Below are 15249 nucleotides of genomic sequence, written 5' to 3'. Positions count from 1 at the left end.
CGTCATCCCGGAAGACACAGGCAAGGCTTACAGTCATCCCGGAAGACACAGGCAAGGCTTACAGTCATCCCGGAAGACACAGGCAAGGCTTACAGTCATCCCGGTCGTGTTTTGCATTAACGCTAACCCTAACCCTTGCCGTGGTATTAACACATGTTCTCTGTAACCAAACATAAAGGGATCCAGATCCAGGAAAGTCCAGGTCGTACACACAACCCACCAGGCCTGAGGACGCTGTCTGAATATCAGCCAGGCTCAACCACAACTCATTTGCTCTGGGACATCTGCATATTTCCAGAAGAGGGCATTACTTAATAATCACTGAATCATTGTGCTGTATTTCTTACCTAAGCTTAAACCTCTGGATACCTCGTATGTTGTTATAACCCTGGAATAGAGTCTGAGGTAAAACTTTCATTTGAGTTTTATGAGTTGCAACAGTTTATGTCAGATGGCTGAGCGGTTAGGGAATCGGGCTATAAGAGAGACGTCGTCAGACATCAAAACCTTCCAGGCACCATTTAAAAAAACCAGTTTGTTGTGTTTTCAAACGTCAGGCATCTCCTGTGAAGCTGTGACACTGGACACAGCTGGAGTCACCTTCAGGTGTCCCTGCTGCGTCTACTCACCTGGTCCTGTTAGAGCAGCCGCGCTTACCTGGGGAGCAGGGCTGAGGAGCAGGGCTGGGGAGCAGGGCTGAGGAGCAGGGCTGAGGAGCTGGGCTGAGGAGCAGGGCTGGGGAGCTGGGCTGAGGAGCAGGGCTGGGGAGCAGGGCTGGGGAGCTGGGCTGGGGAGCTGGGCTGAGGAGCAGGGCTGAGGAGCTGGGCTGAGGAGCAGGGCTGAGGAGCAGGGCTGGGGAGCAGGGCTGAGGAGCAGGGCTGAGGAGCAGGGCTGGGGAGCAGGGCTGAGGAGCAGGGCTGAGGAGCTGGGCTGGGGAGCAGGGCTGGGGAGCAGGGCTGAGGAGCAGGGCTGAGGAGCAGGGCTGGGGAGCTGGGCTGGGGAGCAGGGCTGGGGAGCAGGGCTGGGGAGCAGGGCTGAGGAGCAGGGCTGGGGAGCAGGGCTGAGGAGCAGGGCTGAGGAGCAGGGCTGGGGAGCTGGGCTGGGGAGCAGGGCTGAGGAGCAGGGCTGAGGAGCAGGGCTGGGGAGCAGGGCTGAGGAGCAGGGCTGAGGAGCAGGGCTGAGGAGCCACCACCACACTCAGGACTCTCAGAGCGCTGGGGCTTTATCAAGGCGAAGCACCCAGATCATGTTGCTATGAAGAGGGCTATATAAATGCAAATTGTATTGGAGATCTATTAGAGGTGGGGGAAAGGGGCAGTATGTAAATGCTGTGTGGAGTACAGTGAAGCAGTCAGCCTGGTCCGATTAGCATGGACCCAGTAAAGGCAAATAGGAGGTGGCGGGAAAAAAATTGCAATTGACTCTCGGTAAATCATGGTGAACAAGGTGAGAAGTTGGGTAATTGAATGGTTGAGGTATTCTATGTGATTTATTGCATTGGCTGGAGAGAAGTGTGGAGACACTGTGGACATCGGCTGCTGAGTTCAGCTTCGTGGTATTTGTTTTACTGAGGAAAGGACAGCGAGGCAGAAAACGCGAGTAGTTCTACGAGGTGAAACTCTGAGATTATGACTGTGATATTCCAAAGTGATTACATTCATGGTAGAGTGCTTCTAACGCACAAGGCAGATCCTCTTGCTGAAGCGAGATATATTATATTTATATGTTACAAAGCTTGAAATGTTTTCAACTTCCTTTACACTAATAAAGTTGTGTTAACGTCACACCTGTTCATGATCACACACAGATACAGGGTTGTTGTTTGGAAAGATACTTTTTAATAAGTTGAAAAAGGGTTAACGTAAATCTACTTTTAAATGTATTAAATGAGAGCTCAATATTTTACTTATGACATTTTATTGAAATTATATGTAATAGTAAGTGTACTGATAATGTACTGATTTTATATAATCTCATACTTATTAACAACTTTAATATTTGTAAGCATGTTTGTACTTATTACTTTGTAAGTATGCTTTATAATATTTTTTGAGCCTGAAAACAGAAGCACCATGATGATGAACCTGTTCTTGTTGCTGTTATCAGTCAGAGGCTGATGCTGTTGGAATGAGGAAGAGGACATGAAGGAGACAGGAAGAGGACAGGAAGTAGACAGGAAGACGACAGGAAGAGAACAGGAGAGCAGATCTTGAGTTTTTCCACCCATGGATAAATGACGCCCTCTAGCTTTGAGATGGGAAAAGTGCATCCCAGCCTTCATTTTTTTCTGCTCGATCATTCTCTGTTGGGTTGGGTGTAGCTCAGCTGACTGCAGACCAGAGGTGGCAAAAGTACAGACATCCTTCACTCAGGTAGAAGTACACACATCCGTCACTCAGGTAGAAGTACACACATCCGTCACTCAGGTAGAAGTACACACATCCTTCACTCAGGTAGAAGTACACACATCCTTCACTCAGGTAGAAGTACACACATCCTTCACTCAGGTAGAAGTACACACTTTCTTCACTCAGGTAGAAGTACACACATCCTTCACTCAGGTAGAAGTACACACATCCTTCACTCAGGTAGAAGTACACACTTTCTTCACTCAGGTAGAAGTACACACATCCTTCACTCAGGTAGAAGTACACACATCCTTCACTCAGGTAGAAGTACACACATCCTTCACTCAGGTAGAAGTACACACTTTCTTCACTCAGGTAGAAGTACACACATCCTTCACTCAGGTAGAAGTACACACATCCTTCACTCAGGTAGAAGTACACACATCCTTCACTCAGGTAGAAGTACAGATACTCATGTTTAAAAAGACTGATAAAAGTTGAAGTACTGACTACACTTTTTCACTCAAGTTAAAGGAAATAAGTGTGGGCTTTAAGTATGGGGTAAAAAGTAGCCATTACTACTACCTGTTTGCTAATTGGCGCATTTACTTTATGTGAGGCTTGTGAGGAGGGACTGTGATTGGATCATTCTCAAGGGTCGTGCTCGTGAATTTTTAGCTTACATTTGTTGGGCGTGATAGCCAGGAAATGAAAAAAGGTGCAGGTATTTGTATTTTGTTACTTCCCGTCTCTACTGCAGATGAAGAGATGACAGGTTCAAATACCCCTGTGGGCCACATGGGTTGAAAGTATCTGCTAAATTCACACTTTATTATTATGAATCGACTGTAACGACTGAATTATTCCATCACACACAGTAAAGTATCTAATTAGTTGTTTATTCTTGGAAAAACAACAATGTTCTGATGCTCAAGGCTTTAAACCCCTATTACAAAATGGAGGCCACTTTCATCAAGTACATGACATAACCTTCTGGAAAAAACAAACAAATGAAATTATAGATCTGTTTATATACAGTATGTACAATTCATGTAGCAGAAATGCAACACTGGCCATAACAACATGCTAACGGAACAGTCATAACATAATAAACATTGTTGACTTTTCGTACGTTACCAAGCGATATAGTTTAGGCCCAATTACATGACAATACCTTACACCTACATGCAACTGGTCCAGGATCTGGTCACCAGGATGTGGTAGTGTAAACCAGCGAGGGCAGGAGTGTAGCTCAGCAGGACTCAGCGCTCTGCCGCCCCCTGCTGGTGGGAGGTCAGATGAGCTGCTCCTGCTGTCAAGGTTATTTCTTCCTGACTGAGATGTTCTTACACACCCACGTCATGCCGTCCTGGGGGAGTGGCCAAACCAGGGGTCACATGATGTCTATCTGACAAGTGTGTGTGTGTGTGAGTGTGTGTGTGTGTGTGAGTGTGTGTGTGTGAGTGTGTGTGTGTGTGTGTGTGAGTGTGTGTGTGTGTGAGTGTGTGTGTGTGTGTGTGTGTGTGAGTGTGTGTGTGTGTGTGTGAGTGTGTGTGTGTGTGTGTGTGTGTGTGAGTGTGTGTGTGTGTGTGTGTGTGTGTGAGTGTGTGTGTGTGTGTGTGTGAGTGTGTGTGTGTGTGTGTGTGTGTGTGAGTGTGTGTGTGTACCTGCAACCCCTCCGTGGAGACAGCAGAGCAGGCCTGAATCTGCCAGACTCTGTCTCTGATGGTGTGGAGGTTCAGCCCCTCGGCCAGCTCGGACGCCGGCGCGGCCGTCAGCAGGTCCTGCTTGTTAGCAAAGATCAACAGAGGCACCGCCCCCAACTTCTCTTCCTCCAGAAGCTCCACCAGCTCCTGCACACAGACCAGGGCGGGTGGTCGAGAGAGAGTGAGCGAGACAGAGACAGAGAGAGAGAGAGAGAGAGAGAGAGAGAGAGAGAGAGAGAGAGAGAGAGAAAGAGTGAGAGAGACAGAGAGAGAGAGAGAGAGAGAGAGAGAGAGAGAGAGAGAGAGAGAGAGAGAGAGAGAGAGAGAGAGAGAGAGAGAGAGAGAGAGAGAGAGAGAGAGAGAGAGAGAGAGAGAGAGAGAGAGAGAGAGAGAGAGAGAGAGAGAGCTGTATCTCTCCCCTGTGTGAGAGAGACTCACCTGACCGGTCTCTTCAAACCTCTTCCGATCTGAACTGTCGATCACATAGATCTGTCCAAACCAAACTAGACATTAGTATGACAGAATCTACTGCTTCAATCCTGCTGTGATGTATGTGACATACACTCCTACCAGAACATCAGGTTTCTAGTTCCTCCTGATAGAACCTACCAGAACATCTGTGTTCTCAAAGTAGTTCCTCCAGTACGGCCTGATCTTCCTCTGTCCTCCGATGTCCCACACGTTCAGCCTGAAGCCCTGAGACTGGACGCTCTTGATGTTGAAGCCCTGGAACACAGGATGAGGCCCGTCTCACAGTACTGCACCTCAGATGGGTGTGTGTACCTGCATGTGTGTGTACCTGCATGTGTGTGTGTGTGTACCTGCATGTGTGTGTGTGTGTGTGTACCTGCATGTGTGTGTGTGTGTGTACCTGCATGTGTGTGTGTGTGTACCTGCATGTGTGTGTACCTGCATGTGTGTGTGTGTGTACCTGCATGTGTGTACCTGCATGTGTGTGTACCTGCGTGGGGGTGATGTGGCTGATGTCCTCGGAGGCCAGCTGCTTCAGCAGGGTGGTCTTGCCAGCGTTGTCCAGCCCCAGCAGCAGCAGCCGCACCTCCTGGTCAGGGGACTGTTTCAGCCTGCGCAGGATGGACAGCAGGCCCTGCGGAGGAGCACACCTGGAGGCTGAGGTCTGGAGCACACCTGGAGGCTGAGGTCTGCAGCACACCTGGAGGCTGAGGTCTGCAGCACACCTGGAGGCTGAGGTCTGGAGCACACCTGAAGGCTGAGGTCTGCAGCACACCTGGAGGCTGAGGTCTGCAGCACACCTGGAGGCTGAGGTCTGGAGCACACCTGAAGGCTGAGGTCTGCAGCACACCTGGAGGCTGAGGTCTGGAGCACACCTGGAGGCTGAGGTCTGGAGCACACCTGGAGGCTGAGGTCTGCAGCACACCTGGAGGCTGAGGTCTGCAGCACACCTGGAGGCTGAGGTCTGGAGCACACCTGGAGGCTGAGGTCTGCAGCACACCTGGAGGCTGAGGTCTGGATTCATCTGCACTGGCTCTGCTCAATATAGACCGCTACTGGACTCCACCGAAACACTTTTAGAGATATGCACTTCTGATCCTTTAACTTCTCCTGTGCTTTCAGTATCTGCACCACGCTTTGGATGGAATGGGGTGGCTGAGCGGTTAGTAATCAGAAGGTGGCCGGTTCGATTCTGCACCACGCTTTGGATGGAATGGGGTGGCTGAGCGGTTAGTAATCAGAAGGTTGCCGGTTCGATTCTCAGCTGTGCCAAATGACGACGTGTCCTTGGGCAAGGCACTTCCCCCTACTTGCCTCAGGGGAAATGTCCCTGTACTTACTGTAAGTCGCTCTGGATAAGAGCATCTGCTAAATGACTAAATGGATCAAATGTGAATGTAACATGTAAACAATATACTTCTGGAGTGATGTGGGATGAATGGAAGGATTCCTCCAGAGAACATGACACACCAGCCGAACACCAATCAGGTGAGGCGTAGCTCTGATTGGCTCGGATTGTCACAGATAGATTTATAAGGAACAGGAGCTCAGGTGTGCACAGGTGTGTTGCAGTGACACACATACAACAAGAAGCACTAAGCACAGATTTAGCCTCTAGTCTCTTGGCTAACATGGCTTGCCTCTATATAGTCTTGAGGAGACAAGTTCTGATTGGACGGCTGTGATGAGGCGCGTGCGGGCCAAGTGGATTGTGCTCCTGGTGGCGCGAGATTGAGGCTTTGGCTCAGCCCTTAGAGGCATTAAGATGCAGACTGATGTGTCTGCACTTCAGGAGCCAGCTAGATAACCTATTTAACAGCAGGCTAGCTAGATCTATAGTCACGTTGTAGCGGATTGCTCTATTGCAGGGTTTGATAAACAACTGTTAAACTTGGCTAATAAGGCACAAGCCACTAAATTGGGAATATGAGGGCGGCATGATGAAAACGGAGGGAATCTATTTAAGGATGAACCAGTGCTATGTTAAACCCGCACGCACTTGATAAACATCAATTTCAGACAGTTATTCTAATTTATTCATCAACAATTGGATTGGCTGTCACAGACAGCATGAACTAGTTATGCGTTTGCCACCGCATAGTTTACATAAAATTACGATTTGACAATAGGGATGTAGACAACTTAAGTTAATTAAAAAACATCAACCCTATGTTAACTAGGAGGACTCACGGTTAGTGCAGTATTACGTAAGCCTAGTACGCTAACGAAGAAAGCTGTATACGCCTACTGTAATAAACCCAACTTGCTAGCTACTGTACCGCTACTATAACTTAGTTATATGCTGTTACTACGAGCCAGCTTTAGTTTATGACAAGTCTCTTCTCAAAAACAAGGAAGACTTCAGTAGCTCTAACTAAGTAACTTACCATGGTAGCTCTACTGGTGTAGGTCTTGTTCAGATCGAATGGATTAGATCAGCACAGCTGCGAAGCAATCCGTAACTATAGCAGCCGTGACGTACACATAAACAATGACTAAGGGGCGTACCTTGCCACTACTAGTCCTAAAGTAACAGCACACAAGTTTAGTATGTCTGATTAAGACATTATGTAAATCATATATGGTATTATAATACATTAATACACTGTATTTTTTTATGTACATACTACTGTTGAATGCTTTCCTTGTTGCAAAGCAGTACTAGCACACTCCAGGACACCAAAATAAGATGCCTTAAACCACTTACTGTAGCTACAGTTCTCCCAGGCAATTAGCTCTAGCTACTTCGTGCAACTTTGTATACTAATACTGATATCATGTCGCTTCAAGTCACGATTGATCAGTTTAATGTGTAATTATTTTCAGTTTGATTTAATCCTATTTACTATTTCTAACCTGCTGTGTGCGGTGTTTGCATCACGACACCACATCGCCCTCTAGTGGCTAGTAATCAACACCCGCTGTTTCATGCTGCTGGAATCATCAGTATCCGTCTTCCGACCGGGGACTGAACATGTCGAATACGTAACGGTTGGAATTGACTGTTCATTTGCGTTCAGGATAAATTGCTTAATGATTTCAGTCGTGATACCGGCCAAAAACCCAGAAAATGCCGCAGAAAACACTGGGATCCCTTATAGGTCTGCTTTGTACCGGGACATGTTTGGTGCAGGTAAGCTAGAGTCTGCGCCCATAGAGCGGCAGCTGTTTTAATCGAGGCCGTGGTCGCAGCTGGGAGTAGGCCTTCTATTGTGCGTTTTTGTTTTCCCACATAGCGAAAGGAACTTTGGGCACAGCTCGTTAGCTAGACTATCTGTTTAACCCCAACTTTTAGCGACGTTAACTTTGGCAAGGCTAGATTGTTGATTCTAAACCACACCAATATCGAAATACTTTATGTAATCATTAATATAAAATGTATAACGTCGTTGCTAGTTATAGTTAGCCACCTCCAGTTCCCTAGAACTGAGAAGACGTCAATCAAGACGAGACAACCCGACCAGGGAAGTTAACTCCCTCTTGTTTTGTAGTTAGATCGATTGTTTTCTCGCTAATATCCATGTAACCGATAATGACATTACATTTGGTAAACGCTAATGTTTTGTGATCAGAAGCTACAGTACTGGATATAATTATCGTGCAATACATGGTAAAAAAAACTGCCATTCAACGTGTCTTCTCTGAAGCTACTAAATTTATACGCCCAACGACAAATTATTTTGATGAGATGACATTATTACTTGACTAATGTGTATAATATTCTTAGTACAAGTAATTGTGCCAGTGTATTGTCAGTTGTTGAGTACTCCCACGCTCTTTTTAAAACGTTGGTTTGATGTTGGTCTGAATTGTTTGTCGTTTTTAGCTCAACAAAAATCTTCTTGAGAAAATGGACACCCTTTCGATAGCTACACATATATATAAAAAAGCCCACACAATCCCACGTCCGTTTCCCCTTGTTCAAATTGATTCGCTGTTCGGAATAAGTACAGGCACCTTGGAATCCATGATCCTGCTGTTTCCAACTAGCGGTCTTTGTCCTTTCCAACATACACATGTAATTAACAATAACAGAGTTATTTCGAAGATGTGGGAAACCGTCGTGCTAATATACGTAGAGCTATGTGCATGTTGCTACCGTGTGTGTGTGGGGTGGTTCGCCTTGTATATAACCGTGTGGACATCCTGTGTGTGCGCAGGGGAAGGAGTTCTGTTTCGGGGTGAACAACGAGCAGTACCGTTGTGAGATGGGGTACTGCTGCGGAGAGACGGAGTGCTGCACTTACTACTACGAGCTCTGGTGTAGGTGCCTCTCACAGCTATTCAGTTCCCAAGCACAGCTTCTGCACCCGCACTCACGACTTAAACACTGGATATTGGTTCTGTCTGTTGTAAACACATTAGTGTTTGTCTTGTTAGACATGTTGCAGTTGAAATGTGAGATTATTCCACACCCGATACTGATTTATGAAAGTGTATTAAAGTCAACTTTGGTGTCAGATATTGGACATGCTATTTTGGTCAGAGCTTATTTGACGAGCTGTGTGTGTGTCTCCATGCTGTGTGTGTGTATATGTATGTGTGTATATATGCTGTGTGTGTCTCTATGCTGTGTGTGTGTGTGTATATGCGGTGTGTGTGTGTGCAGGGTTCTGGCTGGTGTGGACTCTCATCATCATGTTGAGCTGCTGCTGTGCGTACCGTCACCGGCGTGTGAAGATGCGTCTGCAGCAGGAACAGAGGCAGAGAGAGATCAGTCTGATGGCCTATCAGGGAGCCTCTAGCTCCTTCATCACACCCCCGCCCCTCAACCTGCGTGAGTACACACACACTGTACACACACACACACACACACACACTGCATAGGGGGTCAGTGGTAACAAGGTTGCTTCATCTGTCCTGTCTCCAGGGTTCTGGACGGACTGTAAGCTCCCAGACTATGAGGAGGTCGTAGGTCACCCCCCGACCCCACCCCCACCCTACTCAGAGATCCCCCCCGAGACCACGCCCATCATCCTTCTGCCTGCCACTGCCAGCCAATCAGAAGCTTCCGTGGTACTGGAGCCCCTAGTGGAGGCGGAGCTAGCCTCAACTTCATCAACACCGGAGCAGGAAGTAGCCGGGGCCGCCAGCCAATCGGAATCCCCGGAGGAGGAGGATACCGAAGCCCCATTGGACGAGGAGGAGGAGCTGGTGACTCGGCGCCGACACGTGACGGGCGACTCTGGGATCGAGGTGTGCGTGTGCCGCCTGGACGAGGTGGACGAGGACGCCAGCGCGTGCCAGGGCGCCGGGGGCAACGGCTGCTGCTCTTCCGAACACCGGCACGCCCTCAGACACAAAGACCACGCCCCCAGCCCTGGCCCCGCCCCCAGCCCCGTCCCCAGCGGGGGGGACCGGCTGGTGTGACCTGCCAGGGCGGCCGGGGCAAAGCTGGGGGGGGGGGCGTTGCCGCGGCGACGCGCTCAGCATCCTCATCATCGCCGTCGCCAGGAAGTGACGCGGCCGCAGAGCGCTCTGCTGACGCCCCCTGGTGGTGGTTTACAACTGTGACGTTTGAGAACGTCGCCGACGGTGATGATGATGATGACAAGCCCAAGTTGCTCTGATTCAAGGAAGTAACTGTTTGTTTGTTGTTTTGTGCCTCTGCTAACAGTTGATCCTCACCCACCCTCACATTTGAGACAAAGACCAGTTTCACCAGATCAGAAAGTCTGGCCAGAGACACAACACTGGCTCATCTTATTTCTTCCAAAGCTCTGTGTGTGTGTGTGTGTAATATGGGCCACAGCTGCATGGTGATGTCACTCCAGACTGTCTTCTTCCCTCTCTGGCCTTGTCCAGAATAGAGGACGGGGGGACTACAGGCAGGCTGTGTCTCTCTCTCTCTCTCTCTCTCTCTCTCTCTCTCTCTCTCCCTCTGTCTGAACTCAACAACACCAGACCCCTCTCACACAGACACACTGTGCCTCGTGTCTGCCAGTGTGTGTTCAGGGGTCAGCCAGGCTGGTGAGGAGGGGAGGGGAGGGAGGGAGGGAGGGGGGAGAGGATAGGGTGGAGGGGAGGGAGGACCAGACTATTTGATGGGGGAGGTCCAGGGGACTAGAGTCCATCCCAGACTGGCTGCTGATGCTCTGACAGCACTCTGACAGCGCTCTGCCTGCTCTATTAATAACCCTGAGAGTGTGTGTGTATCTGTACGGTTGTGTTGCCTGTGGGAGGTGATGTAAGGGTGTGTGTGTGGGCGGTGATGTACAGCAGTGTGGGGAGGACAGCTGTGTATGAAGGGCTGACAGACTTGCAGACACACAGATCAGGGACTGATGTAGAGAGGCCGTCCTCCAAGCACCACTCATCATTCTTTCACGCATTTTTCTGTTTGTATTTACTGTATATTTACAGGCTTTAATCAATGCCATTATAATAAAGGTTAACGGTGACAAAGCTGTAAACTTGGGGCTGCTTAAGAGTATAGTGGAAGAATATTATGGGATTGGTCAGTGTGTGGACATATTTGGCATATCAAAGTGCCCTGAGGTCTAGCAAACACACACTCACTGGGCTTAAGGTCATGTAGGGAACCTAGTGAGAACACAGGGTTTGTTTGTAGGTTAGCTGGTGACGTAGCACGTCTCTCAATCATAGTTGTAGATCACTTGAAAAATGTCTTACAGCAAAACACACAAGTGATCGCCTATAAGGCCAAACCAAGTTTCCAACTGCTGTTTTGGTACAGCCTCACACTCATGCGCGCGTGTCCCTGGTGTGTGCGCCGAGTTAAGTTTAGCTGGCTGGTCTCTGGTTTCATCATGTTGTTGTGGAGCACCAGGGGCTTAGAGAGGGCCTGCTGCCCTGAGTTAGCCCCGCCCCCCCTGAGTTAGCCCCGCCCAGCACACACACCTGGGGGGGAGAGGTTGGGTAAGGGTTGAGTGGAGCGAGTGTGGTACGAGCATACCTCTCTTCAGAGCGGAGGAGGGGGGAGGGAGGCGGGGGTAGGGGAAGTGGAAGTGGAAGGGGGCAAACAGTGTACATGTTGGGCAGGGTCAGGCCTCAGAGGCTGTTAGGCTAGCGTTAGCAGCAGGGTCAGGCCTCAGAAGCTGTTAGGTTAGCGTTAGCAGCAGGGCTCAGAGGCTGTTAGGCTAGTGTGGTGGGGTCTGTCTCTGCGATGACAGGATGTGGTTTGGAGACGCTGGAAAGGTCTGAGAGAAGCTCTGGCTGTGTGACGAGCCTCTAAAACCCTCCAGCGGCCTCTGGAGCAGGGCTGAGAGCCTCTAAAACCCTCCAGCGGCCTCCGGAGCAGGGCTGAGAGCCTCTAAAACCCTCCAGCGGTCTCTGATGGCAGGGCTGAGAGCCTCTAAAACCCTCCAGCGGCCTCTGGAGCAGGGCTGAGAGCCTCTGAAACCCTCCAGCGGTCTCTGATGGCAGGGCTGAGAGCCTCTAAAACCCTCCAGCTAAGTTGATCTGTCCAATCCTGGGGTGGGCTCTATTCTTTGATTCAATACTTTATTCCAGGTTAGCTGGTTTAATATGACCTGAGAGCATGTTGAATGAGTTTCAGATAAACAGACATTTATATAGCTGCTCCCTGTAGTATTATTATGTTTTGTTTTTTTGGATTGGATGTCTTTTGAGATAATGCTTTGAGTTCATTGTGTTCGAATGTTAAATGATGAAATGGGGAGGGCGTTGCTGTGTTGAATTGGTAAGTGTGAGTGTGTTTGAGGGGGGGGAGTATTTTTACAGTCTCTGTGCTCAACCTGTTAACATGCACTATCATTGCCAAACATATTTGTCTCTCTGGCTTTCTCATGTTTACCTAGTTAAAGGGCTATTTAGTCAATCATGGACAAACAACATCCATTCTCTGCTGGTAGTGACGCTAATTGAACGTAGTGTCATTGTTTAAACAGCGTGTCTGTTGTGCTGGTGCACGTGTGAATGACAGGCAATTATATATGATTGTATATTGTCAAAATACAGCTTTTATTTGACATCCAATTTTCCGTTTTGTTTAATGTTCACAGAGGTGCTTGATACCCCTATCTTTTTTTTTCTCTCTCTCCCTCTCTCTCCTTTGTCCCTGTTGTCATCCCCCATCTCCTACCTCTCTGCTGTCTCAAGAAGATGGGCTCCAAGAGGAATGTGGTTCTTGAGCTAGCTAGCAGGTGTGTGTGGTTCCTAGCTAGCTCCAGACTGTGTAACCCTAGCCAGTCTGGGTTGCTTCCATGTAGACCGTGTACAGACACCCCGGGCCCTGCGCCTGGCCACAGGGACTGGAGCTAGAAACCCCCGCAGCGCTGTAGTTTGTTATTTTCAGACGGGAATTAACGTCCCAGCACACAGCCGTGTAGCACAGCCCCGGAGACGCACCGCACGGCGTACCGCACGGCCCCGGAGACGCACCGCACGGCGTACTCTGGGGGGTTCTGTTCGAAAGAACAGCTCGATATAGCGGACACCGTGCTGATGCCTTCTGGTCATGTGTACAGCTAAGAGTGTGTGGACTGTGTGTATCACGTCCGTGATGTGGCACAAGTGGTGCAATCCACTGAGAAAAGCCCCAAGCCGTTTGTTTAGCTTACCATCCAAAGCCTGTTTCTTTCCTCATCCAGCCCTTCTATCTGTCCTGTTCTGCGCCTCTGTGCTGTATCTAAGTAGGCTATGCAAAAAAACTAAAACCCACTGATATGCTGCAATACCTATCTGTTGTTTGTCTGTGGTTGCCAGTTGAAGCAATATTAATATCTGTAAATGTCGCACTGTACCACGTTTGGTATATTTGTCTTTGTTTAAGAAAACAAAAAAATATAAAACGATGTTTGTATGTTGCTACAGTACCACTGGTGCGTAAATGTATCCTTTGTTTTTTGTTAGTACATTGTGACATTGGATATAAATCCAGTCTGTTGTCATTCTAATATGTTAAGAGTAATACTCATGCTTGTCACGGAGATAACACGTTGTTTATTGTGTTAGCTGAAGGAGAGTGTCGAATGCAAAGGTTTTGTTGAACGTATGACTATTTAATCTATCTTTTACATGTTTTTTTCTCGTCTTCATCCCCATGGTCTCTGGCCAGTTCTCTTGTGTGCTTGACTTGTCAAGGCGCCCTTGTTGTCTTTGTAAACAACACCTTAGATGTCCTAATTTTCCATCCCGAGGACTTTCCGTTGACTGATATTTTTGTTGCCTTCTACCCTCAATAAACGTGTAACTTGACCTAATGTAGGCGATCTGGATCATGTAACGAAATTGAGTGGAGAATTTAGCACAGAATTTATCGTTAACCTAGCCAAACCGGAATAAGTCTAGCTAAACCCGAATTATCTACCTAACAATAGCTGCACTGTCCTTGCATTTCACATAGGCCTAATGATAAAGACAACAATGTACACACACTATTATCCTATAAACTAGGTTGCTCTGTTAAATTTGTAAACACGTTTGTTTGATGTATTTTTTTCTCGCGCATTTTTCTCTTTTAAACCATAGATGGAAAGTGTCCTGTCGATGTTGTTTGATTTGTGTGAGCTGAAAGATGATCATTTCATTTTTCTATTTTTTTTTGTTTGTTGCCAAAACAAAGAAAAATACCAATGCTTGAGGAAAAGGTGGACGTGTAAAAGGGCATCCCCTTTCATGTTTTTTTTTATCACTCAGATCAAGCCAAACTAAGAGTGGATAATGAATCATAATAATACATTTGATGCTTTGATTTAGCACGGGATCTGATGTGTGCTCTTGGCTCATCATTTATATTTTATTTTTATAATAAAAATAAACATCGGCACAACCGAGGCTCTGTTCTTGGTTTGTCATCTCTTGCTGTTATTTGAGTTTCCTTGTTTCCCCTTGAGACTGAAACAAGCCTTCAGGGATGCAAGTCCTAATGACCCAGTCATGATGTTGTTCATGAAGCCTGCTTCACACCCCTCCCTCACCAGAAAAATACAACACAGTCTTAGAAAGTACAGCTTCAGTTCTGCAACAAAACAGTTGGAAAACCCTTCATGAACACGTGCTGGAGTAGCTGGACATGCTCAGAGGGCTTGTCTGGGGTGAGTTACATCTCCGCTGTGTGTCAGCACCCTGTTCAGATAACATAATCTAGACTGGACTACCTAGATGGGGTCAGAACAATGTACTTAACCTACATCACACTGCCTTCTCCTCCTGTTCCAGGAGCAGGGGGGGGACTGTAGGAGGAGCGGGGGGAAGCTGGGCTCTCACCGTGCAGGTCGTTGGAATTTATTGGCAGATGTTTGTTTAGTGGAACATCAGGAAGGTAAACAAGATACTTCTGGGTTTAGACACACACACACACACACACACACACACACACACACACACACACACACACACACACACACACACACAGTGGTTTACAACATGGGACAGACATGCAAGTCGTACAATATGGAGAGAGAAAAGGCAAGGCAAAGTGTACATAATAACAACATAAATATCTCCATTCGCATAAATGAAAGATCATGTTATATCTGTTTGATAGCATGCCTGATGCAGGTACAGATGACCAGGTGAGACTCCAGTGTGTGTCCTAAGTGTTTAAATACCCAGGCTTCTGTGGAAATATGACTACACGTGAACGTATTTGCTTGTTACTGTAGATAAATAGTTAATAAAACAGATTTCCTAACGCTAGGAACCCGGGAACATAATATCAGCTCTACCAGGGACCCCTCACCTGTCAAATGCAAAGTACAAACTCATACTATTTTAATCTAAGTAGCGTGTGCAAGGAT

At 47.8% G+C, this 15249-nt stretch overlaps 2 protein-coding genes across 3 annotated transcripts; one reads left to right on the top strand and one right to left on the bottom strand.

Moving 5' to 3' along the window:
* Positions 1-3283: 3283 nt before the first annotated feature.
* On the bottom strand, positions 3284-6939 carry LOC136964459 (ADP-ribosylation factor-like protein 3). 2 transcript variants are annotated; one of them, XR_010879072.1, is made up of 7 exons: positions 6913-6939; positions 5016-5159; positions 4664-4780; positions 4493-4543; positions 4016-4201; positions 3534-3717; positions 3284-3341 (listed from the first exon to the last, which is right to left on the bottom strand). XR_010879072.1 is itself a non-coding variant. In XM_067258586.1 (6 exons), exons 1-6 carry the CDS (start codon positions 6913-6915, stop codon positions 3670-3672), a joined length of 549 nt encoding a protein of 182 aa, XP_067114687.1. In that variant the 5' UTR covers positions 6916-6939; the 3' UTR covers positions 3510-3669. The 2 variants fall into 2 exon arrangements, 1 of the variants encoding a protein (XP_067114687.1); XM_067258586.1 differs by lacking the exon at positions 3284-3341 and having other exon boundaries at positions 3510-3717.
* Positions 6940-7510: 571 nt separating this feature from the next.
* Positions 7511-10497, top strand: wbp1 (WW domain binding protein 1). Its single transcript, XM_067258584.1, has 4 exons — positions 7511-7658; positions 8686-8788; positions 9135-9302; positions 9396-10497. Exons 1-4 carry the CDS (start codon positions 7596-7598, stop codon positions 9893-9895), a joined length of 834 nt encoding a protein of 277 aa, XP_067114685.1. The 5' UTR covers positions 7511-7595; the 3' UTR covers positions 9896-10497.
* Positions 10498-15249: the final 4752 nt, after the last annotated feature.

The sequence above is a fragment of the Osmerus mordax genome, chromosome 20 (assembly GCF_038355195.1).
Source record: "Osmerus mordax isolate fOsmMor3 chromosome 20, fOsmMor3.pri, whole genome shotgun sequence".
Taxonomy (NCBI): Eukaryota; Metazoa; Chordata; class Actinopteri; order Osmeriformes; family Osmeridae; genus Osmerus; species Osmerus mordax.
Note: the sequence above shows the minus strand (reverse complement) of the source record. Positions and strands in the feature narration are given on the sequence as shown.

Excerpts from the sequence above, each read along its gene's own strand:
- LOC136964459 (XM_067258586.1), bottom strand. Across the intron at positions 4,781-5,015 it reads GCCACATCACCCCCACGCAG|GGCTTCAACATCAAGAGCGT; the intron begins GTACACACACAT and ends CCTGTGTTCCAG. Across the intron at positions 4,544-4,663 it reads TTGAGAACACAGATGTTCTG|ATCTATGTGATCGACAGTTC; the intron begins GTAGGTTCTATC and ends TGGTTTGGACAG.
- wbp1 (XM_067258584.1), top strand. The coding sequence starts at position 7,596 with ATGCCGCAGAAAACACTGGGATCCCTTATAGGTCTGCTTTGTACCGGG. Across the intron at positions 7,659-8,685 it reads CCGGGACATGTTTGGTGCAG|GGGAAGGAGTTCTGTTTCGG; the intron begins GTAAGCTAGAGT and ends GTGTGTGCGCAG. Across the intron at positions 8,789-9,134 it reads TTACTACTACGAGCTCTGGT|GGTTCTGGCTGGTGTGGACT; the intron begins GTAGGTGCCTCT and ends GTGTGTGTGCAG.